The sequence below is a fragment of the Sciurus carolinensis genome, chromosome 12, assembly GCF_902686445.1.
Source record: "Sciurus carolinensis chromosome 12, mSciCar1.2, whole genome shotgun sequence".
In the NCBI taxonomy this organism is placed as follows: domain Eukaryota; kingdom Metazoa; phylum Chordata; class Mammalia; order Rodentia; family Sciuridae; genus Sciurus; species Sciurus carolinensis.
This window is the reverse complement of record NC_062224.1, coordinates 65,893,310-65,917,507: the sequence shown is the minus strand read 5'-3', so window position 1 is coordinate 65,917,507 and position 24,198 is coordinate 65,893,310. Positions and strand designations below refer to the sequence as shown.

The 24,198-nt window shown below is 44.5% G+C and overlaps 1 protein-coding gene across 1 annotated transcript; it reads left to right on the top strand.

Annotated features, from left to right (window-relative positions):
* The first annotated feature begins 6,335 nt into the window (after positions 1-6,335).
* LOC124961377 (sushi domain-containing protein 4-like) lies at positions 6,336-22,245 on the top strand. Its single transcript, XM_047519956.1, has 4 exons — positions 6,336-6,639; positions 7,973-8,121; positions 20,883-21,264; positions 22,217-22,245. The coding sequence occupies exons 1-4, from the start codon at positions 6,336-6,338 to the stop codon at positions 22,243-22,245; spliced, it is 864 nt and encodes a 287-aa protein (XP_047375912.1).
* Positions 22,246-24,198: the final 1,953 nt, after the last annotated feature.

The window sequence follows — 24,198 nt, the reverse complement described above, 5'->3', positions numbered from 1 at the left end:
AGAAGACTGCTCATGTGTTGGGGAAGAAGGTGTATGGGAAATCTCTGCACCTTCTATCAGTATTGCTGTGAGCTTGAAACTGCTCCAAATGGTCTTTACATATATGATGTAGATAGATAGATAGATAGATAGATAGATAGATAGATAGATAGATAGATAGATGATAGATGAAAGAATAAAAAGGTTTAGGGGTTTTTCTAACCAAGACAAAAAGGGCACTATATATCTTCATCTTTGAATTTTTTTAAAGAGCAAAGCCTAAACATTTTTTCCCAGCCCCTTATCTTCCAAGCCTCAGATCTGCAGTAACCATGCTTTATTTTTGCAAGGATATAAGTCCCCCTGCCACTCGCCTCCTCCTGTGCTAGCACCACTCCAAGTGTGTTGAGTGTTGTTCCATGTAATACAGGATGTTTGCCTTAGACAACCTTTTGTATCATGTACATTTTGCTGTGCCCTGCACACATTTTAGATCTCATGGGAAGCACCGACCAGCCTTGTTTTGAAGATGTTAGAACACTGACCTCTTTATTGTATGAGTCTTTCAGAGGTGGGGCTGACAAAGCTCTATCTCCCATCACTAAGACATCCTTAAAATGCCACAGATCTTTGCCTGATGTAGCCATGTGGTGCAGAAACTGTGGTAAGCTGTCATCATTTCTCAACTTTTTTTTTTCCATTAAAAAAATGGGACCAGGAACAGCATAGAAATCACAGCTCATTGACAATGGGAAAGTGGTGGACAGAGGAGGGACAATGGTTTATTAAGAAGACTACGAAGTTTTCATTAACTCACTCAAAAATGTTTACCAAGAATAGTGCTGGATACTATAGAAGTTACAAAAATTTAAAGAATGTCTCTCTCAAAGAAGTTACAGATTTCTACAAGTATGGATGGTTCTTGACTTAGTTAGAATGGTTTAAGATTTTTCAGCTTTATGTTGGGCAGTGAGGTGCATGCCACCTTCCCAGCTACTGGAAAGGCTGAGGCAGGAGGATTATGAGTTAGAGGCCAGACTCAGCAACTTAGCAAGGCTCTAAGCAACTTAGTGAGACCCAGTCTCAAAATAAAAGACAAAAAGGAATGGGGATGTGGCTCAGTGGTAAAGCACCTCTGGGTCCAATCGCCAGTACCAAAAAAGAAAACAAAAAGAATTTCAGCTTTACTGAAAACAATTTTATTGGGAAAACAATATGCATTCAGTAGAAACTGTACTTCGAATTTTGAATTTTGATCTTTTTCTGGGCTAACAATAGCCAGTAAGACCCTCTTCCGATGCTGGGCAGCAAGTTCAAGTGGCAACTCTGCCAGCTGTGTGCTCACAAAGGGAAATGACAGATATTATACAGAGTGCTGTATTGCTCAGCTTGGGTGTGTGGCAGGTTAGGTGTATTGAATACATTTTCTACTTAGGATACTTTCTATTTACCCCAAGGTTTTATTAAGACATGACCTTACTGTAAGTTGTGGAGTGTCATTTGTAAAAACATGTAAAATGCAGTGTCCAAGGAATTGAGACCACTGCCTGGATGTGCAGGGAAGCCTCACTGAGGAGTCTGGTGTTCATGCTGGCTTCAATCTGAACAGGAGGAAACAGTGAGGCAACGGGGCATTCAGGGTGAAAGGAGCTGCCTGGGAAATTTCCAGGGAGGCTCAAAAGGAAGAGAGAGCTTACTAGGGAAACTACAGTCTGTAGTTTCTTTGGCTCTCCTGTCCGGCCCCAGCTCAGACCCTTCTTAGCCAATACGAGGCACATTGAGGGTTCCAGGCCTCTGCAGCTCAGTCCCCCACTAGCCTGCCTCTATCAAACTCCATGAGAGACTAAATATGGTAAAAATAGTATTCTGTCATCATGTGTATAGAGAGGAATTTTCCTGCTTTTCTGAAAGGAGCTATAATCCTCTGTCATCAAACAAGGAGCAGAGCGTTGACACCTGGTGGACAGTAATCATCATCCATTTCCGGCCTCTCATGGATTCTCCTGGAACCACAGAATGTCTCGACTGTACACCTCATAAAGCAATAACTGTTGCTAATAATCTCTAAAGCTTTGGGAAACATTTTAAAAATAGAGCTACAGCAGAATCTTTGTTGTGCCACCCACAGGTTCTGGTGGGTATGTTTTGCTTAGAACTAGCAGTCCATGGGATCTGAGTCACAGGCTGAGCCTAAGGGAATTCTCGGGGCAACGTGGTGCTTTTACTCACTGGTATTCTAGGAACACGCAGGTTATTTCAAATGCTGCCCATGAGGCCACCATGCCCTGTGCTAGAGGCTTCTGTGTGTGCCATTTGTCAGGTGGCACTTTCTTAGTGAAGGGGCAGAGAGGCTGGAGTAACAGAACTCAGTTTAGCCCCAAGACAAGGCTGTGTCGTGTACAAGCAAGGAAGTCCCTCAGGATATTTAAATAAGTTTCAACAAGTTTGTTATTAATAGCTCTGTTGTTGTTTCCTTCCAAGTCAAAGAAACACTTCCCCAGCCTCTGCCCTGATGGCACCATGCAGGGGTTTCCTCTACAGAGAAGCTGATGGTCTGCTAGGTGCAAAGTGTGAAGATAAATGTTTCCACTTGGGGCAGATGCATCTCCATTACAAGTGATTATGACAGTCTCAGAATGAAAGATGCAATAAATGGATTTCACCTGGTCTCCAAGAAAACATGGCCGTGAGATGCATCCAGGTTCTCTGAACATTCAGGGCTGCCCTGTTACAGTCCAGGGATTCTAACTTCACAGGAAGCCTGTCTGTGCCAGTCATGGGAAGGGGAGCACAGGGACTCCAGCAAGTTTGGGCACCAGTGACACTACTAGCTGCTATTTACCAAGTCCCCAGGGTGTTCCTGATGTTTGAGCACCACGGTTTATGTACAGCTTCTAATCCTCACAACAACCTAGTGAGTTAGGAATTGATTTTCATTATACAGATGGGAAAGTGAAGACCTAGCAAGTTAAACAAGCTGCCGGAGGCCCCACAGCTCATCAAGAGTAGAGGGGTGACTGGAACACAAACTTGGGTAACTCCACAGCCCACCCTCCTGTACGCCACCCCTCACAGCCTCCCTTTGTCTCATTAAATGATGGATTGTATGGTACAGCAATTCCTTAGCACATCATGGGGCCATTTGCCTTGGGGCTGATGCAGTGACTTCAACAGTCCTATATCCTTGAGGCCAAGTGAGAAAATTGCTGCTGATAACAAATGTGCATATATTCACAGGGCCTATTCCATGAGATTTTCTGGGCCTTAAAAACAGTTCTGGTAATTTTCTAATCCTATCTTGGCCCCTAGGGACTTTTTTTGGAGAGCCTACTAGGAGGAGAGCCTCAATGCTCTGGAGGCCATAATTTGGTACATAATCAAGGTGTTTCAATGTGTGTATGCATAGCAAAATGATTACTACTGCAGTGGAGCAAGTCACTTATCTTCCTCACATAGTTACCTTTTTGTGTCTGTGGTGAGAACACCTGAGATCTACCCTCAGCCAATTTCCAGGATACAACAAAGCATTACTAACCATGGTCCTTGATCCAGATTTGTTCACCCTCTCTATGAAACAGATGTGCCCTTTGAGGAACATCTGCCCACTTCCCCCACCTGCCCACCCCTGGTAATCACTGCTCTATTCTGTTTCTCTGAACTTAAAGTTTTTGCATTCTGCATATCAGTAAGACCATGCATCATTCATTATTTTTCTTTCTGTGTCTGGCTTTTTTTATTTAGCTCAATGTCCTCCAGGTCCAGTCCTGTTGTTACCAATGGCTGGGCTTCCTTTTTTTTAAAAGGTAAATAATACTCCCTGATGTGTGTATGTAGTGTGTGTGTGCATTGTGTGTGTGTGTGTGTGTGTGTGTGTGTGTGTGTCATGCCTTTTCCTTATCCATTTATCTGTTGGTGGACACTTAGTATACCTGTGCCCATAGAAAGGACTTCCACTAGCATGTGACTGGACTCCACTAGCATGTGGCTGTGCTGGGGACTCCAGGCAACCAGATGAGCCTATCATCCTGGAGGTCACTGGGGTACCCTTCCCTGTGTTCTTAAAAGAACTGAGTGGAGGGGAAATGGCATAGAGGAGGGCCACTGGTGAGAGAAGTACCCCCTGATGCATGCCTGGACCTCCCAGACAGCTACCATTGCAACTGCCTTTTCTCTGTCCCTCTTCCTCAGCTGCTGCCTTTGTTACCTCCTTGGATATTCCCAGAACATGATGGAGATATTGAATCTGAAAAGAACCCCCATTTGTGTAAATGGAAATGCAAGAGGTATGTGACTCCATGCCATGGACAGCATGGTAAAGATCATCTGCCAACCCAGGGAACAGCACCCTGGGGCAGCAAAAAGCTCCTCAGCCTTTAGAGACAGAGCTTCAAGTCATGGCAACCAGTGTCCACCTGTGGGGCCCTCCCAGCAGCCACCTGTCAGCCAACATTTATTGAGCACACCCTAGGCCGTGGGCCTCAGGTCTATCTCTGGGCCTTCTCTGCACTACACCATGTTACAGGCAGAATTTCCATTGAAAACCTCATTTCCTAGGCTCCCTGGTCACCTGGATCCCCACTAGCTCTGCCCAGAGGGAGGCAGGAAGGTGGGAAGGCAGAGAAACTGGTCTTCCCCTCACTCTTTCTGCCTGGGGACATCACCAGCAGTGTCTGAGTGTCCTTGGGCTCCAGCTCTTGCAGAATAGACCTGGGGGTCCCACCTTCCACTGAGGACCCCAGCAATGAAGACCCCTTCATCCAACCCACCCAGGGGTGGCAGTGGCCTCCTGCAGCTGCTGATCCTGGGGTGCCCCTGCTGACTCCTCCACTTTCCCTTCACCCATGTGAGCCACTATCTCATAATGTTCCCTCTCTTTAGAGACTTGGGTCTTTGCTGGCCCCATGGATGCATATATGTTGGCTCTGAATGAAGGCCTTACTGGCATTCCTCAGAACAGCCCCCGGGACTCCTGTTTTACACATCAGGACCCTGAAGCTCAGAGATGAGAAGGGACTTAGTGTCACTCAACTGGAGAGTAGTTCAGACAGAATTCAGACCTGCTCCTGTCTAGAGCAAGTCTGGACTCCCACTCACTCCTCTAGTTGCTACTTTGAGCTTCTGTCTCTTCAATCTCTAAAAGAGCCAAAAAATGATCTACTTTGCAGCACTGTTTTCAGGGGAGGAGGGAAGGAGGGAAGGAGGCAGAGAGAGAGAGAGCATGAGAGAGCAAGAGCGCTTGTATCCACATGCCTTGGAACTCCTCCACTGGTGGTCCCATTTTGTCACCAGCCTCATTGGGCATGTGCTGCCAGTGAGTGGTACTACTTGCTTTTTTCTGTGCCCTTCACAGGGCAGTCAGTGTCAGGTGGTGACTCTCCCTGCAGAACCAGCCTGTGTGCAATGGGCATTGCCCAAAGATTTACATTGTCCAGGGCATTTGGTTGCCCCTAGAAAGGGCTCAAAAGTTAACTCTCTTTTGGATTTATTTGTTTTGTTTTTTGCTCTGAGTTCTTACAGGTTTCCACAGGTGTGGGTTTTAGGCTGCCATTGGCAGAATTTGTGGTTTTATTATTTCCTGAAGAATGCTGTTTATTTTTTAGTCCTTCTCCGGGAAAGAGAGCTCTCTGTAGCATGAGATAAACAAGCACCAAACTGCTAAAACCATCTTTCTGGTTCCAGAGAGGGGGCCATTCCTACCCTGCGGCCCAGGATGCAGTCTTGAGATAGGAAACTAAAACCAGCTTTTCCCTAATCTCAGAAAACCCCCAAACTTCACCTAGGGCAGAATAAGCTTTCACTTTACAGAGGAGAACAATAAGACTTCCAGAGGTTAAGTGAACCATTTAAAGTCACACAATGTGGTGGTGGCAGAAGCAAACCTAGAACCCAAGGCTTCTCGTTCCCCCTTATGGGGAGGGGGTGTGTGACCTGGGTCCTCAAGCAGAGGTAGAGGAATTGCTCCACATTTGTCACTGGCCAGACCCCAAGATGACACTGAGGATCAGTTTAGAACCACAGCCCTGGGATTCAAACCGTTCTAAATTACTACTGTGGTTGCAGAAGGAGACTTGGCATAACTGTGCCTTTCAGTAAAGATTTTGTCCACAAATATCTTAATTTTATTTACTATTCTGTCTGGCACATAATAGCATGCATTATTAATAGAATAGCTAATACAATCTATTAAATAGGCACATTCTTTGCATTGTAAAATGAGCCTCTCTTTCACAGTGTACTTTACAACACCATGTGACAGCAGCATGTGCTCAGAATATTCTAGAAGGCTTCCATTTGACCTTACATGAAAATGCAAAAGAGGGGGCCAACTCTGGCTCAACTCAGTGGTCTCATGATGAATGCAGAAGCACATTCTTAAGCAGCATGCTCTCCTGGATCAGCGTGCATCCGAGGGCTTCAGACAGGGCGAGCCTGTGGTGCTGAAACTCTTATTCTCTCCCACTGCCCAAGTTTGTCCACTACCTCCAATGGTGAGTCACAGAGATTTCATCTGCCACCCGCAGCCTTGTAAGTGCTACAACCATGGAACCGTGGTGGAGTTTTACTGCGATCCTGGCTACAGCCTCACCAGTGACTACAAGTACATCACCTGCCAGTACGGAGAGTGGCTCCCTTCCTATCAAGTCTACTGCATCAAATCAGGTGAGTCCCTCGGAGGAGGAGCACCTGTGTCTGCTCCCCTCCCACACCCAGCGCCATGAACAGGCTGTGGAAATGTGTTGCCGGTATGTGGGGCTGGGGCTAGGCTGTGCCAGATGATTCCAGGACCTGTTCTGAGGGTCAGGAGTATTAACCTGCCCATTCCCAGTTAATATGCTGATCCTGTGGACAGGGTCCCTAGTCCCTTGGCATCCATGGAAGGACCTCAACCTCTGGTCAATTTTCTCCCATCCTTGGCCCTTCCACTGGCAAGGATACAGGCCTGTGGGTGTGACCAGAATCCTGCACACTTCCCTGGGACTCAGTGATATATTGCTCTCTTCCACTAAAAATGCAAACGAGAACACAAAAGATACTACTGAAGCTCAAACTTTTTCTCACCTGCACAAATAGAGGCCATTTTCAAGTTCCAGTGCTTTCCTAACTTAATGACAAATTACTTGGAAACTAGCTTCACCACTTACTGCACCAGGGTAGTGACCACACAACAGAGGCCTGGGTGCTGGCATGCACCACAGTCTTCTGCCCTTTCCAGACCATGGTCGTGGCCGCCGCTCCAAGCCACAGTGCTGGCTGCAAGCTACTCCTCTGGACACAGCACGTGAGAGACATGCTTATTAATACTGGGGATCTGAAGGCACACAGGTGTTCATGTGAGCCAATGAGGGGAGAGGGGCAGAGAGAATAGGAGGACGGCCACTGAGTGTGATGAGAGGAGGGAGCAGGCTAGCGGGCAGGGTGCTTGTGGTGAAAGGATGAAACTCTGTTCTGGAAGGAACTGCTCGTACTGCATCTTACTCTCAGACACTCAGTGGACAGAATGAGGATGAGGGCCAGGGGATAGGCGTGTCCCCTTAGTCCTCCTCTTTTTTGCTTTATGCCACCACCTTTCATCCTGGCCAATAATATGTCCCATAACATCGCCAAGGCCTATAGCCCCCTCTGACCCCTTCAGCCCTTGGTCCATTTCACAACACCATTTCCTTCAGAAAGAGGATCCCCCTCTTCAATCTCTGCACAAAGGGGCAAATTATTTGGGTCTATGCCAGGCTCTCAGGCCAGGTGTAGATTTGAACAGGAAAGTCTGTCTTCAACCCAGCAGAGCTCATGCTGGAGATGGATTTTAGTCTTGTGTGAATCCTAATGTGATTAATAGGCACTGTGCCAGGTGCGAGGTGTCTGTTGAGCCCCAGGGAGCTAGTAGGTACTCTCTGGATGTCTCACATGGCAGATGAATCCATCAAAGAAACATTTGGGGGACTTTGGCATCTGTCACAGTGCAAACCTCATGCATGGTTTTGTTCTCTCACGGCAGAGCAAACATGGCCCAGCACCCACGAGACCCTCCTGACCACATGGAAGATCATGACATTCACGGTGACCAGTGTGCTGCTGGTACTACTGCTCATCATCCTAGCAAGGATGTTCCAGACCAAGTCCAAGGCCCACTTCCCCCCCAGGTCAGTGCAGCAGAGATAGCAGGTGACAAGTGCAAAGCTGAGGTCCTTGGGTGGAACAGGGCAGAGCTAGAAATATCTTCCTGGAATGTTTTGGGGTATCTGGGACCAGAGCACCATAGGCCTCATTTGTCCTTCCCCAGTAGAACATTCTGAGGTAAGCATTGTGGGGGCTGGAGAAGGGAAGCAAATGTGGGCTCCATGGTGCTCACTGCCCCACCAGGGAGCCACTCCCACCTGCATGTGGCCCTGGAGGATAAGACATGTACACAGGACAAGGAGACAAGTGCCGAGCTGTGTGTCATAGTGGAAGTCAGTTGTGTGTGCAGTGGGTGGTCTCAGGAGGGAGAACGTCATGGGCAATCAGGAAGGGACTAGTGAGCTGATCCAAGCCTGCTGAACTGGATGTTTGGAGGGTACATCTCTATTCCCCCAACCCCTTCCCCACCCATGCCCCTGTTGGTGACACAAATAATCAGCCTGGTGTCTTCACCCTCATAGTTATCATGATGGTTTAGGACCTAATGCTTCAGGACAGGGCACTTCCCCCATTAGGAACAGTCTAGCTCCCAGGTTCATGCAAACCACCCCTACAAGGGGAATATTGCTTAGGGAAGGAGGAAGCTCCTGGAATTAGCCACCTCTTTCTCTCCCCTCCAGGAAAATCCAGTGTATCTCTCACAACTCCCTGTGAGGAAAGTGGGCAGCTTGTTGGAAACAACCTTCACTCCCTTTCCCTTAGCCTCACACCCCCAGGGCAGCCTCACTTTACTTAGCAATGCTAAGTGGGTGTATGAGTCAGCTTTGTGGTCACTGTGACAAAATACCTGAGATAAACAACTTCAAGGGAGGAAAGGTTTATTTTGGACACAGGGTTTCAGAGATATCAGTCCATGGTTGTCTGACCCTCTCACTTTGGGCCGGAGGCAAGGTAGAACATCATGTCAGGGAGCAAATGGTGGAGCCAGAAAGCACAGAGAAGGGCACGGGGAGAGGCTGGGTCCCAAGATGACTTTCGAGGATTTTGCTCTTCAACATGTGAACCTTTGGGGACAGAGCCAAGCCATAACAGTGGGCTTAGCAGCAGAAACCCCCCATGGTCACATCTGGCAGGCACCCAACTCTTCCTAGCCTCAGAAAGTGTGCTAGGTATAAGGGTCACCTGCATCCCTCTCCAGACCCAAAGATGTGTCCGTGCACCCTGGTGACATCACCAAACCCTTCCTGAAGTAACAGAAACTTCTTCGTCTCAAACCTGCCATCTACTCTGAGTCTGCAGCATTATTATTTATTAATCAAGGGACCATATTCTATCACTGAACAATTATGGTATCTCAAAAAGACCGAAGGATTATAAAGAGAAAGCTAAACTACACAGCTGTTATTTATAGTACATTAGAGTACTTTAAAATGGCCCACAGAAGCTATTTTTCTACTTAGTCTTGGAAGAAGTTTCCAGGATATCAACTAAATATTAAGATGTTTTAAAATATTCTCAAAACACATTCACTTGATGTTCTTAATCCCTTGAGGGTTTCCATCTTGCATCATTCTCTAGTTTTGGAAAAGTCAATTCCATCTGTCCAAATGGATGGTAAGATTTTCAAGGGCAAGTCAAGAATAGAGATTGTTCCCTATGTGTGGCGAGCCGCCTCGCCTGCCATGATAAGATGGCGCTGGTTTCCTGAAGTGCTTTCTAGGTAAACAAACCCATATTTGGTTGAGCCAACTGTTGCAAATGGGAGCACCTATGAACATAGGCCAAGTGGCAGGAGTAGATTGGTTATTGCAAGAGTATAAAAGTGTATGAATTCGGCTCAAGGAGAGAAGAAGAAAAACCATGGTTATATAATAATTAGGTCCTGATTAAACTGCTGAAGGAAGATTCCTGTGTCGTGCTTTCTTGCGGGCGAGGGACACGACAAGTGGTGCCGAAACCCGGGAATCAGAACTTTCAGTGGTCAGGGGGTGCACCGGTAAGTACCACAGGTAAGTGGGGTCCACACATGGTGGGACGCTCCTCTGTAGATAAAGAGAGAGCGGGGACTAGCGAAAGGCAGTCCGGAGACAGAGCCAAGCGAAATAGGGCTTGGAGTGGACTAGCGAAAGGCAGTCCGGAGACAGAGCCAAGCGAAACGCGGCTCGGAGTGGACTAGCGAAAGGCAGTCCGGAGACAGAGCTAAGTGAAACGCGGCTTGGGGTGGACTAAGCGGAAAGCGGTCCACCTTAAAAGTATTAAAGTGAAAGTAGCACGCGAAAGGCAGCTACACCCTGGACTAAGCGAAAAGCGGTCCACATTAAAAGTATTAGAGTGAAAGTGGCACTCGAAAGGGGGCAAATTAATCATGGGTTCTGAGGTGTCTAGAGTTCGCATGGAAGGACTATTAAAGGCTTTATTAAAGGCTAATGGAGCACCTTTAAAGGTTTCCTCAGCTAGGAAGTTTTTAAAAACTGTAGAAGACAAAGCCCCTTGGTTTTTAGATAAGGGCTTGTTGGATCAAGAGAAACTATCACAAGAGACAGAAAAAGGCCCCCCTCCTGATCCCTTCCATGCAGCTCCATGGCCACCTAGGGAGGGAACACCCGTGTCCTTGAAGCAGTCCTCCCCCTAGGCAGAGAGCTCAGCAGCTCCATTCCTCAAAAGTAGTAAGAAATAATGTTTTGTGATTTTCTGCATTCAAACCTAACCTGATTTCTCAACCAGGAAGAAAAAGGGTTAAAAAGTCCTGGGTGATCCTCCCTCCCCCCTGCCTGACCTTGCTGAAGCCTGCATTGGAATGTAAACTGCAACAGTCTCAGCGGGAAAGGGGGGTAACCTGAAGATAAGAAAAAAAAAAAAAAAGGTGTCTGTTTTAAACTCCTGGGCTGCTACACAGAACTAACTCATTTTCCAGGATTCTTGTTTTGTTTTGTTTTTCTTTAATGCTGTATTTTTGAGCTCATAATTTTGATCCTGCATACCTAGGTTAATGATTTTTTTTCTTTTTGATCAGTTCTATTTTTTATTCAACTAGAGTTTTTGAACATCTGTTACATTGCAATGGAGATTCACCTATAAAGTTACAAGGCCTTTGATTTTGTGTTATGTGTATGTTGTGCTGTCTAATGTCATGTTTTGTCTGTATCAAAACTGAGCGCTCCTAAAATTAAAATTTAAAAATGGATCCAAATACTTTTATTCACGTGATTTAAAAAGGTTCAATTTAAATTGAGTAAACTAATAAAAGTGAAATGTCTTTAAAAATAACTTGCAAGTCTCTAGGTGGTCAAACTAATGGAATGTTGATGTTAAACAATGTCTAATATCAATTGTTTCTAGGACTTTTCTTCAACAGGAAAGAGACAGCAAATACTGTTCAGGACACTTGTCTAATATCTTGACTAAAAACAAGGTTACTAAGAGTTATGTCTTAACAAGTACAATTCTATATACAAAGGGTTCTAAAGGTTTCAACTGTGTTTCAGTTAGAGTACTATAAACAACAAAGTATTTTATCTTGTTAAAATGGTGTAATTTATCTAAATTCAAAAATTTCATAAAAGTTGTTTCAGAATGTGAACAAAAAGGGGTCAACAGATAGGAAAGAGAGAATAAAAGGTTCTGGGTTTGGAAATATATTTAATAAAAAAGAAAAGAAAATGTTTCTGGGTAAGAAAGTGCCTGTGTGATGGAATACATGAGGGTCTAAGTAAGTGCTAAGAAAGTCTGTGTGTAAGTAAAGGGCAAGTTTCAACAAGTCTGTGTGTAACTAAGTTGGTTGTGTGTATGTGAAACAGCTAAAGCTATTTAAGGTTTTTCCTAAGGTGAAATACTAATGTTCTGATATAAGCCAAAGTTTAATCTATATGGTAAAATGACATGGTAAAATAACAAGGATTTCTTAGAAACACTAATTTACTCTTAACTTTGTGTCTATTAAGTTTTATTCTTTAAAACAATTAGTCTTAAAAATTGGGGTTTATACAATTATGGTTAAACAACTGTTAAGAGTATTGTACTATGTTACAGAGTCTAAATTTTTCTTTAAAAACTAAATTTAGTAAGATTAAAGTGTCAAGGTAATTGTGAAATGGTTTCTAGTTGTATATTAAATGTATTCATATTTTCCAAGTATACAAGTTTTAAAGCAGGGTATTTATCAAGCTGCTATTCTCCAAACTTCTCTCTCAATGTTGGAATGCTTCTAGGTTCTCACGAGCAGTCTTAATGCCTATTCCTACCTTCCTACCAGTCCCAGTCTCTGTTACAGATACAGAACTACCAGTATTATTATCAAGAAACAAAAGAGATTTTAGCATCACAACAGCTGTGATCACTGCCATTGCAGCCTCTGCAGCAGCAGCCACAACCGCAGCAGCCGCGTTGACAACTACAATACAGACAACAACTACAGTTAATCATTTGGCAGAAAACACTGCCACTGCCTTACAGACTCAAGAGACCTTAAACCAACATTTAAGAACAGGCATCCTCCTAGTAAATCAAAGAGTGGACTTATTACAAGAACAAGTGGACTTGTTACAAGAACTTATGGGTCTGGGATGTGTTCTTTCTTTAAGAGCAGTTTGTGTTGCCCCTATCACTTTTTATAATGATAGCCATGCAGCTATGTTGTCTAGAATTCTTTCTCACTATCTTACTTGTACTTGGTCATATGGGTTTGACAATTTAACCCCTCAACTAAGAGCTGAAATTATGAGAGTCAATACCACCAGGGTAAATGTGGCACCTGTATCTGAAATGGTCAAATGGTTCTCTACTGCTCTAGGTTTTGTAAAACAATGGGCAGGCCTTGGCTCCCTAGGACTAATATTTTAGGTGTTTTATATCTCATTTGCTTAATTTATCAATTACGAGCACCCAACAGAGAGATCGAATCATCCTTCAACAAGTCATGACAGCCTTAGAGGCCGGCAGTTCCCCTCAAGTATGGCTGAGTATGCTGAACCGGTAGTCAAAGACAGGTAATGTAGGAGGTGGCCGTATACCAACCTAAGACAGAAGCTGTAGCATGATCTACAGTCTTTGATGACGGGTAAGGATACGGGCTGACCCCTCAACCTAAGACAGGCACGGTCCCAAGCCACTTATAAGGCCCGGAGAAGGCGCCACTCTGGGACTGACGTTCACTATCTGCCACTTTTACACAGTAGGATAAGGCCTCTACCTTCACCTGTGTTCATAAAATAAAGAAGGGGGAGCTGTGGCGAGCGGCCTCGCCACCATAATAAGATGGCGCTGGTTTCCTGAAGTGCTTTCTAGGTAAACAAGCCCATATTTGGTTGAGCCAACTGTTGCAAATAGGAGCACCTATGAACATAGGCCAAGTGGCAGGAGTAGATTGGTTATTGCAAGAGTATAAAAGTGTATGAATTCGGCTCAAGGAGAGAAGAAGAAAAACCATGGTTATATAATAATAAGGTCCTGATTAAACTGCTGAAGGAAGATTCCTGTGTCGTGCTTTCTTGCGGGCGAGGGACACGACACCTATGTCCCAGGAATGCAGACGCTGTGGAGATGTTTGATGACAGGGTATATGGGAACTGTGTAGCCTAGTTAGGGAAAGCTGACAGATCACAGGGGATGTGGCCTGGGATAGACTTTTAGGATGAGAAATAGAGTGTAGAGAGAGGAAACTGCCTGTCCTGGCCAGGACACCTTGTAGGTGAAAGGGACAATGAGGAGTCCTGAGTGAGAAGTGGAGGTACTTTGTCCAGGATACACTAACTAGTGACTCTAAGAGAGGGAACATCAGATCCAAAACATCCTTCCCTCCCACCTCCCTCCTTCTGGCATGGACATTGGCAATCTTCCACCTGCTGGAGCTCAGTAGTCTTGAAGAACTATAGGGCATGGAGCCTACCACCATGTGTCATAGGAGTTTGCAAGATGGTTCTAGTAGTGGACTCCAGACCATCCTTTCAGCACTAGAGAAAAGTGCCATCCAATACTCCCCTCCACCTCAGGTGCCATGTTCACACATTTCACATCCTTGGGTTTTGGAGCCAAAAACTCTCAGGGATTCAGGGTCTGCCTCCCCACACAGGTCATCTTTTCTTCCTGGCATGTCACTATCTGGCTGTTTTTTTTTTTTTTTTTTATTGTAAACAAATGGGATACTTGTTGTTTCTCTGTTTGTACATGGAGTCAAGGCATACCATTTGTGTAATCATAAATTTACATAGGGCAATGTTGTTTGATTCATTCTCTTATTTTTTCCCTTCTCCCCCACCCCTCCCACACCTCCCACCCCTCTTTTCCCTCTATACAGTCCTTCCTTCCTCCATTCTTATCACCTTCCTTATCCCTAACCCTAAATCTAAACCTAACACTAACACCTCCCACCCCTAATTATATGTCCTCATCCGCTTATCAGTGAGATCATTCGTCCTTTGGTTTTTTGAGATTGGCTTATCTCACTTAGCATGATATTCTCCAATTTCATCCATTTGCCTGCAAATGCCATAATTTTATCATTCTTCATGGTGGAGCAATATTCCATTGTATATATATGCCACATTTTCTTTATCCATTCATCAACTGAAGTGCATCTAGGTTGGTTCCACAATCTGGCTATTGTGAATTGAGCAGCAATGAACATTGATGTGGCTGTAGCTCTGTAGTATGCTGATTTTAAGTCCTTTGGGTATAGGCCAAGGAGTGGGATAGGAGGGTCAAATGGTGGTTCCATTCCAAGCTTTCTGAGGAATCTCCATACTGCTTTCCAGAGTGGCTGCACTAATTTGCAACCCCACCAGCAATGTATGAATGTACCTTTTTCCCCACATCCTCTCCAACACCTATTGTTGATTGTGTTCTTGATAATCACCATTCTAATTGAGGTGAGATGAAATCTTAGGGGAGTTTTGATTTGCATTTCTCATATTACTAGAGATGTTGAACATTTTTCCATACGTTCGTTGATTGCTTGTACATCTTCTTCTGTGAAGTGTCTGTTCATTTCCTTAGCCCATTTGTTGATTGGATTATTTGTATTCTTGGTGTAGAGTTTTTTGAGTTCTTTATAGATTCTGGAAATTAGTGCTTTTTCTGAAGTATGAGTGGCAAAGATATTCTCCGACTCTGTAGGCTCTCTCTTCACATTGCTGATAGTTTCCTTTGCTGTGAGAAAGCTTTTTAGTTTGAATCTATCCCAGTTATTGATTCTTGCTTTTATTTCTTGTGCTATGGGAGTCCTGTTAAGGAAGTATGATCCTAAGCCAACAAGTTGAAGGTTTGGATCTACTTTTTCTTCTATAAGATGCAGGGTCTCTGGTCTGATTCCGAGGTCCTTGATCCATTTTGAGTTGAGTTTTGTGCAGGGTGAGAGATAGGGGTTTAATTTCATTCTGTTGCATATGGCTTTCCAGTTTTCCCAGCACCATTTGTTGAAGAGGCTATCTTTTCTCCATTGCATACTTTTGGCCCCTTTGTCTAGTATGAGAAAATTGTATTTATTTGGGTTTGTGTCCATGTCCTCTGTTCTGTATATCTACCTGTCTATTTTGGTACCAATACCATGCTGTTTTTGTTACTATTGCTTTGTAATAGAGTTGAAGATCTGGTATTGCGATACCCCCTGCTTCGCTCTTTCTACTGAGGATTGCTTTAGCTATTCTGGGTTTTTATTCTTCCAGATGAATTTCATAATTGCTTGCTCTATTTCTGTAAAGTACATCATTGGGATTTTAATTGGAATTGCATTGAATCTGTATAGCACTTTAGGTAGTATGGCCATTTTGACAATATTAATTCTGCCTATCCAAGAACATGGGAGATCTTTCCATCTTCTAAGGTTTTCCTTAATTTCTTTCTTTAGTGTTCAGTAGTTCTCATTGTAGAGGTCTTTCACATCTTTTCTGACATTGATTCCCAAGTATTTTATTTTTTTCGATACTATTGTGAATGGGGTAGATTTCCTAATTTCTCTTTCTGAAGATTCATCACTCATGTATAAAAATGCACTGGATTTATGAGCATTGATCTTGTAACCTGCTACTTTACTGAATTCACTTATGAGTTCTAAAAGTTTTGTGATGGAATTTCCAGGTTCCTCTAAATATATAATCATGTCATAAGCGAACAGGGATAGTTTGAGTTCTTCTTTTCCAATTCATATCCCTTTAATTTCTTTGGTTTGTCTAATTGCTCTGGCTAGAGTCTCAAGAACAATGTTGAATAGAAGTGGTGAACAAGGGCACCCCTGCCTTGTTCCAGTTTTTAGGGGGAATGCTTTCAGTTTTTCACCATTTAGAATGATATTGGCCATGGGCTTTGCATAGAGGGCCGGACTTTTCTTTGTTGGGAGGCTTTTGATGACCTCTTCTATTTCATTGATTGAAATTGATTTATTTAAGTTGTGTATGTCCTCCTCATTCAGTTTAGGTAATTCATATGTCTCTAGAAACTTGGTGATGTCTTCGAGGTTTTCTGTTTTGTTGGAATATAGATTTTCAAAATAGCTTCTAAATATGTTTTGTATTTCATTCGTGTCTGTTGTGATATTTCCTTGTTCATTCCGAATTTTAGTAATTTGAGTTTTCTCCCTCTTTCTCTTTGTTAGTGTGGCTAAGGGTTTATCAATTTTGTTTATTGTTTCAAAGAATAAACTCTTTATTTTGTTAATTTTTCTGATTGTTTCTTTTGTTTCAATTTCATTGATTTCAGCTCTGTTTTTAACTATTTCCTGTCTTCTACTACTTTTGGTGTTGGTCTGCTCTTCTTTTTCTAGGGCTTTGAGCTGTAGTGTTAAGTCATTTATTTGTTGATTTCTACTTCTTCTGTTGAATGAGCTCCATGAAATAACTCTTCCTCTAATACTGCTTCAGAGATTTTGATATGATGTGTCTTTGTTCTCGTTTACTTCTAAGAATTTTTTTATTTCCCTCCTGATGTCTTCTGTTATCCATTCATCATATAATAGTGTATTATTTAATCTCCAGGTATTGGAGAAGTTTCTGTTTTTTATTCTGTCATTTATTTCTAATTTCAATCCATTATGATCTGATAGAGTACAAGGTAGTATCTCTATCTTCTTGTATTTGCTAACAGTAGTTTTGTGGCATAAAATACGGTCTCTTTTAGAGAAGGATCCATGTGCTGCTGAGAAGAAAGTGTATTCGTTCTTTGTTGGATGGTATATTCTATATATGTTGGTTAAGTCTAAATTGTTGATTGTGTTATTGAGGTCTATGGTTTCTTTATTCAATTTTTGTTGGAAGATCTATCCAGTGGTGAGAGAGGTGTGTTAAAATTGCCTCGTATTATTGTGTTGTGGTCTATTTGATTTCTGGAATTGAGAAGAATTTGTTTGATGTACATGGATGAGTCAATGTTCAGGGCATAGATGTTTATGATTGTTATGTCTTCCTGATTTATGCTTCCCTTAAGCAATATGTAATATCCTTCTTTATCCCTTCTGACTAGTTTTGGCTTGAAGTTCACATTATCTGAAATGAGGATGGATACTCCAGCTTTTTTGCTGTGTCCATGTGCATAGTATGTCTTTTCCCATCCTTTCACCTTTAGTCTATGAGTATCTCTTTCTATGAGATGAGTCTCTTGCAGGCAGCATATTGTTGGATTTTTCTTTTTAATCCAATCTGCCAGTCTATGTCTTTTGATTGATGAGTTCAGGCCATTAACATTCAGGGTTATTATTGAGATATGATTTGTATTTGCAGTCATTTGTCTCATTTTTGTTTTTTGACATGATTTGTTTCTCCTTTATTTGGCTATTCCTTTATTCCTTTAGGCTAGCTCCTCCCGTTGCTGATTTGCATCATTGTTTTTCATCTCTTTCTCATGGAATATTTTGCTGAGAATGTTCTGTAATGCCAGCTTTCTTTTTGTAAATTCCATTAGCTTTTGTTTATCATGGAAGGATCTTATTTCGTCATCAAATCTGAAAGTTTTGCTGGGTATAAGATTCTTGGTTGGCATTCGTTTTCTTTCAGGGCTCTGTAAATGTTGTTTCAGACCCTTCTAGCTTTTAGGGTCTGGATTGAAAAATCTGCTGATATTCTTATTGGTTTCCCCCTGAATGTAATTTGATTCTTTTCTCTCACAGCCTTTAAAAGTCTGTCTTTATTTTGTATGTTAGGTATTTTCATAATAATGTGCCTTGGTGTGAGTCTGTTGTAATTTTGTATATGTGGAGTCCTATAAGCCTCTTGTACTTGGTTTTCCATGTCATTCCTCAGATTTGGGAAATTTTCTGATATTATTTCATTGAATAGATTGTTCATTCCTTTGGTTTGTTTCTCTAAGCCTTCCTCAATCCCAATAATTCTTAAATTTGGTCTTTCATGATATCCCATAATTCTTGTAGATTCTGTTCATGATTTCTTACCATCTTCTCTGTTTGGTCAACTTTGTTTTCAAGATTAAATATTTTTTCTTCAATGTCTGAGGTTCTGTCTTCCAGGTGTTCTATCCTATTGGTTATGCTTTCTATGGAGTTTTTAACTTGGTTTATTGTTTCCTTCATTTCAAGGATTTCTGTTTATTTTTTTTTCAGTATCTCTAACTCTTTATTGAAATGATCTCTTGCTTCCCATATTTGCTCTTTTAACTGTTGATTGGTGCGATCATTTAATGCCTGCATTTGCTCTTTCATCTCCTCATTTGCTTCCCTGATTGTTTTAATTATGTACATTCTGAATTCCCTTTCTGACATTTCTTCTGCTGTGCTGTCATTGGGTTTTATTGATATAGTATCTAGGTTTGTTTGGGACATTTTCTTCCCTTGTTTTCTCATATTGGTCAGATGTCAGTGGGACTCTGAGATATTGCAGATTTCCTCTATTGGCTTATACTGTCCCTGTAGATTTCCAGTGTATCACTTCCCATCCTTCAGTAGCCTGAAGTCTTGGAGGAACTTGATAATGCAGTGCTTCCGAAGAAAGCTGCCCCTAACCCACTAATGGTTCCAGGGCTTAGAGCTGGCTCTGTGCGGAAAGGCTCTAACTGGGGGTCTGCTCCAAGAACCTGGCCATGTGGGAGGAGCCCACTGCCGGAGTGAGCAGGGCTACCTGGGGAAGACTCTAGCTGCCCTGCTCTGCTCTGATAAGCTGCCCTATCCGTGCCTGCCACCCAAACCGAGTTTCACCCAGTTGGGGAGACTCACCCCGTGGGCTCTATTTTAGTCTGAGTCTCTCAATGCCTCCCCTTCTTGAATCCTGGGTTCTGGAGCGACTGGAGATGCAGTCACCCTCTAGTCCACCATCTTGGATCGCCCCGTGGAAACAGCCTGCGGCCAGAGGGGGCAGGGCCACCTGGAGAAATCTCTGGCTGCCCTGCCCTGGTCCCAAAGGCTGCCTGAGGGTCAGAGCTCTCCGCTGGCTTGGGGACTTGTGGCTGGCTCTGTGTAGAAAGGTTCTCACTGGGCGGTCTGCTCCGAGAAGCTAGCCTTGAAAGGTGCCTCCCACCAGAGGGAGCCAGGCTGCTTGGGGAAGTCCCTGGCTGCCCTGTCCTGGTCCCTGAAGGTGCCTGCGGGCCAGAGCTCACTGCACTGGCTCCAGGGACTTGGAGTTGGTTCTGTGCAGAAAGGCTTTCACTGGGGGGCCTGCTCCGAGAAACTGGAGAAGCTGGCCGTGTCGGAGGAGTCCACCGCCAGAGTGTGCAGGGCTGCCTGGGGAAGACTCTAGCTGCCCTGCCCTACTCTGATAAGCTGCCCCTATCCAGGGCCTGCCACCCAGACCGAGCTCCACTCCATGGTGGAGACTCACCCCGTGGCTCTATTTTAGTCCGAGTCTCTCAATGCCTCCCCTTCTTGAATCCTGGGTTCTGGAGTGACTGGAGATGCAGTCACCATCTAGTCTGCCATGTTGGATCACTATGTGGCCTTAACACAGCTCACAGCTGCAGCTTCCAGCAGAGGCACTAAGAAGCTAAGCTGTATCAGCCACTTACATGCCACTCTGGGTTCCTTCTGGGGCCAGGAATAGAGCTCAGTGGTCTGAAGGAGCACAGGGGTTGGTGTCAGACACCACCTGGACTCAAGCCCAGCCATGCTGACCATGTAGGATGATAAGATGCACCGGAGGCCAGGCCAGGAGCAAGGGCATGTGCCCCTATATGAGAGTGCCTGTAAGGTGGCAGATTGGCTTCCCAGACACCACCTCGTGTCAGCAGCACAGGCCATGCTTAAGCTACCATGCTGCAGGGTCAGGAGGTGGCCCATGAACTCACGCAACTTGAATGAGGAAATCAGGTCAGAGCATGCTCATAGTCAGACTTTTTTTTTTCCTTTTGTTATTGTTCTCTCTTGTCTAAAAGTAAGTGGTTTCTATACTATGGCAGAAAATAAAAAAAGAATCATATCAAGCACAGACTTGCCATCTTCCATGAGCACTTAGGGTCCACCATTCCCTGGATGTTTAACAGTGCTACTCTGCATTCAACAACCATCCTGGGACATACAGCAGAGGCACCTTGGGATGTTCTGTTGGAATGGGTCACGTGGTTCCCTCCCACACACAAGTTCGTGAGTAGGCAGGACAGATGTACAGGAGGTAGTAGATCTCAGAGGCAACAGGAAGAATGAGGCAGGAACACCAGAGTGACAAGAGAAAAACCTCTTCTCTGTCAGCATGGCCATGAGGGACTGCACTGTTTGCCAGAACAGACCCAGAAAGTAGGCTGGCTCTTCTGCACCCTCATTCATGCTGGTCTTTATCACACTCTGTGAGCCCTGAGTACCCCAGCTCTGGTGGGGAGCACTGGAGTAGCCTTCTGACTCATTGACATCATTGCCTCCCCCACAGGGGCCTCCCAGGAGTTTCAGCAGCGACCCTGACTTTGTGGTAGTGGACGGTGTGCCCGTCATGCTCCCGTCCTATGACGAGGCTGTGAGTGGTGGCTTGAGTGCCTTAGGCCCCGGGTATCTGGCCTCTGTGGGCCAGGGATGCCCCATACCCATGGATGACCAGAGCCCCCCAGCATACCCTGGCTCTGGGGACACGGATACAGGACCAGGAGAGTCAGAAACCTGTGACAGCACATCAGGCTCTTCCGAGCTGCTCCAGAGTCTATATTCACCTCCCATGTGCCAAGGGGACACTCACCCCAGCTCCGACAACCCTGACACAATTACTAGGACGGCAGGGGAGATGGCATCCACCAGCCCAGGCATCAACATTGCAGATGGTAAGTGTTTCCCCAGGGCTAAGCTGCACCTGTGAAATCTCACACCCAGCATCTGTAAGCCAGCCCCTTCTGCACACAGCCCCGCTCCCTGGCACAGGGCTGAGTCATTTGTCTTTCATTCAGCTCCCATTGCTTCCCCTTCTTCTATGGGTAGAGGCTTTGGCCAAGGCCAGTTATTGTAAGGAATGATCATCATTTTGCAAATAATAGGTCCATTAATGGAAATTTCAGGAAGCCCAAAGGGCACCAAGCCATCCAGAGCTGAAAGGCTACAGTGGCCCTACTTAATTTTTGTAGCTTCTATAAGATACAGGATGTTTTCCTTCTTTATCCCTTAATTAGGCAGGACTTCTAAAAGCAGAACTTAGGAACAGGATAACACACACAGGCAAAGAGAAAGAGAAATGTCGGGCCCCTGTAGTTTCCCACACTCAGACAAGTGCCGTGTATATACAAGTTGCTTTTACCCCATGTGAGATAAAAGACACTCCTGCACCTGTTGCAAGGAAGGGCAGAATGCAGTCCATGGGGAGGTAGGACAAATGTATCAATTAATGAGGGCTCTGTTTCCCAGAGAAGGGAAGCACCAGCCCAACTTTGCAACCGTGAACTCTAGTAATTCTAGCTCAACAGTGAATGGCCATAGTGACACAGAAACAGAGGCCTCCTGGTCCCCCCACAGTTCCTTTCCTGCAGACCACACTGCCTCTCTGTACTGGAATCTGTAACTTGCTGGCTTACATGACTAGTTAGGGTCTGTGTTAAAGTCTAACACTTTATTTTTCATGAACTAGAAATAGGGTCACAATTGCTTTCCAGCAAATAGATGTTATACCAGAGAGTTGCTTATTTGATTTTTTCTTCTCCTCACTAATTTCAGGAATTGTCATCATTCCAAATTGCTATTGTGTTTTTGGTGGTACTAAGATCATAATCATGCCTTGTTTAACAGAGATTCCTCTAATGGAAGAAGATTCCTAACCGGGCGAACTCTCCATAATGCTACTGCCCCTTGGGGAAAGGAGCCTTCCACCTTGGAGGGAGGGCACAGACAGACAGAGCTTGAGGGCATGAGAGACATTTTCTAATTTATCTACATGGGGACAGTGATTCACATCATACATCTCAAACTCAACAGCGAGGCTGACAAATTGCAGGGCAGTGCTTTCAAAGGACACTCAAGGATTTGACAGGACCACTGGGGAACAAGGAGCAGAGGGGAATCCCCTGTGCTGTCCTGAAGGGAGGTGTTAAGTGTGCCAAGTGCTGCAGAACATGGAGCAGTTCTCTGCATGTCCCACTGTGTCACACATCCCATCAACTTCTGTTATGAGTGCTCCCTGTGCCCTCGGAAAACATGTCACATTTTGTAAATTTACTTCACAAATCTGCTTCAAACTGTTGCTGAACTCCAAAGCTGGACAGGTCAGCCTCTGCAGAAAGTCCATGTTAAGCTACAAAGAAGAGGAGCCCCCTTGTGACCTCATTAAGGGATGAAATCCCAAAGGAAAGGTTCTCCTGTGACATTCGGACCATCTTCCTTTAGCCAGAAAACTCTGCTCAGAGCAGGATGTGGCAGTCCCAATAAGAAAGGAAAGACAAGCAGACTCTGCTTCTGGAAATTTCTCTTATAAAAAGGGAGTTCTCATGCTCCATGCCACAGAGCATCAAAGCATCAGCGTTTGGTGATGGAGCATTGGTATTTGTGTTCATGGGTGGCACATGGATCAGTGGTGTTGGCTAAGAACTGTGACTTCACACATGATCAGAATGTGTTCAAACACATCTCACGGTGGAGAAAGTAACTAAGGTAATGTTTAGTTTGGGAATTTTAAATGACTCCACCTGACAGTTGATCTGAGTCATGAGTTTCTCTCTGGGTAACTATTATGTTGCCCTTACTCCAAAACGTAAGCATATTGTTATTATTTTCCAAAACAAAAATTGTTTCTGTAAACATATTCTGCCTCCAAAGAAAGTGAATTCTTTATTCCTCACATTAGTTTGTCCTGCAGAGTCAGGAGGCTCCTTCCAGCCCCAAGACTGCCCTCCTCTCCTGCTTTTGGGGCCTTGGGCTGCCTCGCCTGCTGGCCAGCCCTACATTCCTACTGCAAGAGTCTCACAGTGCCCACTGGGTGTCGTTCCTATGAAATTGATTGATTGACATATAACAAAAAAGAAAATGCCCCGACTCCGAAAGCGTCTCTTCAAATGTGTGTTGGTTTGTGGAGTTGATTCCTTTCCTCCTCTGGGTTTTAGACAAATATAAACAAAACTCTAATCCATAAAATTGCTGTGTTGACAGAGCAGTGAGGGCTGGAAACTTGATCAAGTCCTGTTTTTTCTTGACACAGACTGATTAAAAATTAAGAAGAAAATGACAGTTTGAGGCATGACTTTAATAGTGGAGTGGAGTAGGGCGGGCAGGAAGCAGATGACAGTGATCATGGGCGATGGGAAAAAACTGGGCTTACGAACATGAACGAGACAACACCTGGAAAGGGCCTGCCTAGCCAGCGCCTAATGCAGAGCCCACTCTTGCTGGAGGTACCACCAGCTGTGACAATGGCACTGAGCACATTGTTGCAGTGCTGGTAATTAGAGTTGGAGGGACAGCCCCACCCTGCCCTGGCACAGCTTCTTACCGTAGTACCATTTATTTGAAGGAGCTCGTGTTCACAAGGTGGGTGTTAGATGTCACCTGGCGTGACAGTGTGAGCCAGGTGGGAACATGGGAAATGGGACCCACTGTGGGCAGCCTCCACTAGGGAGCCAGAGCTGGGCTCTTCTCCATTCTCACACCTGTCCTCCCTCCCAGGCCCCTTACATGTAGGTGTGTCTCTGAGACCTCTAGGTAAGTGCTCCATTTTCCCTGGGACCCACAGAAGGAGGCATGCAGGGCTATCTCCGGGGCATCCCCTGCCTCCTTCCAGG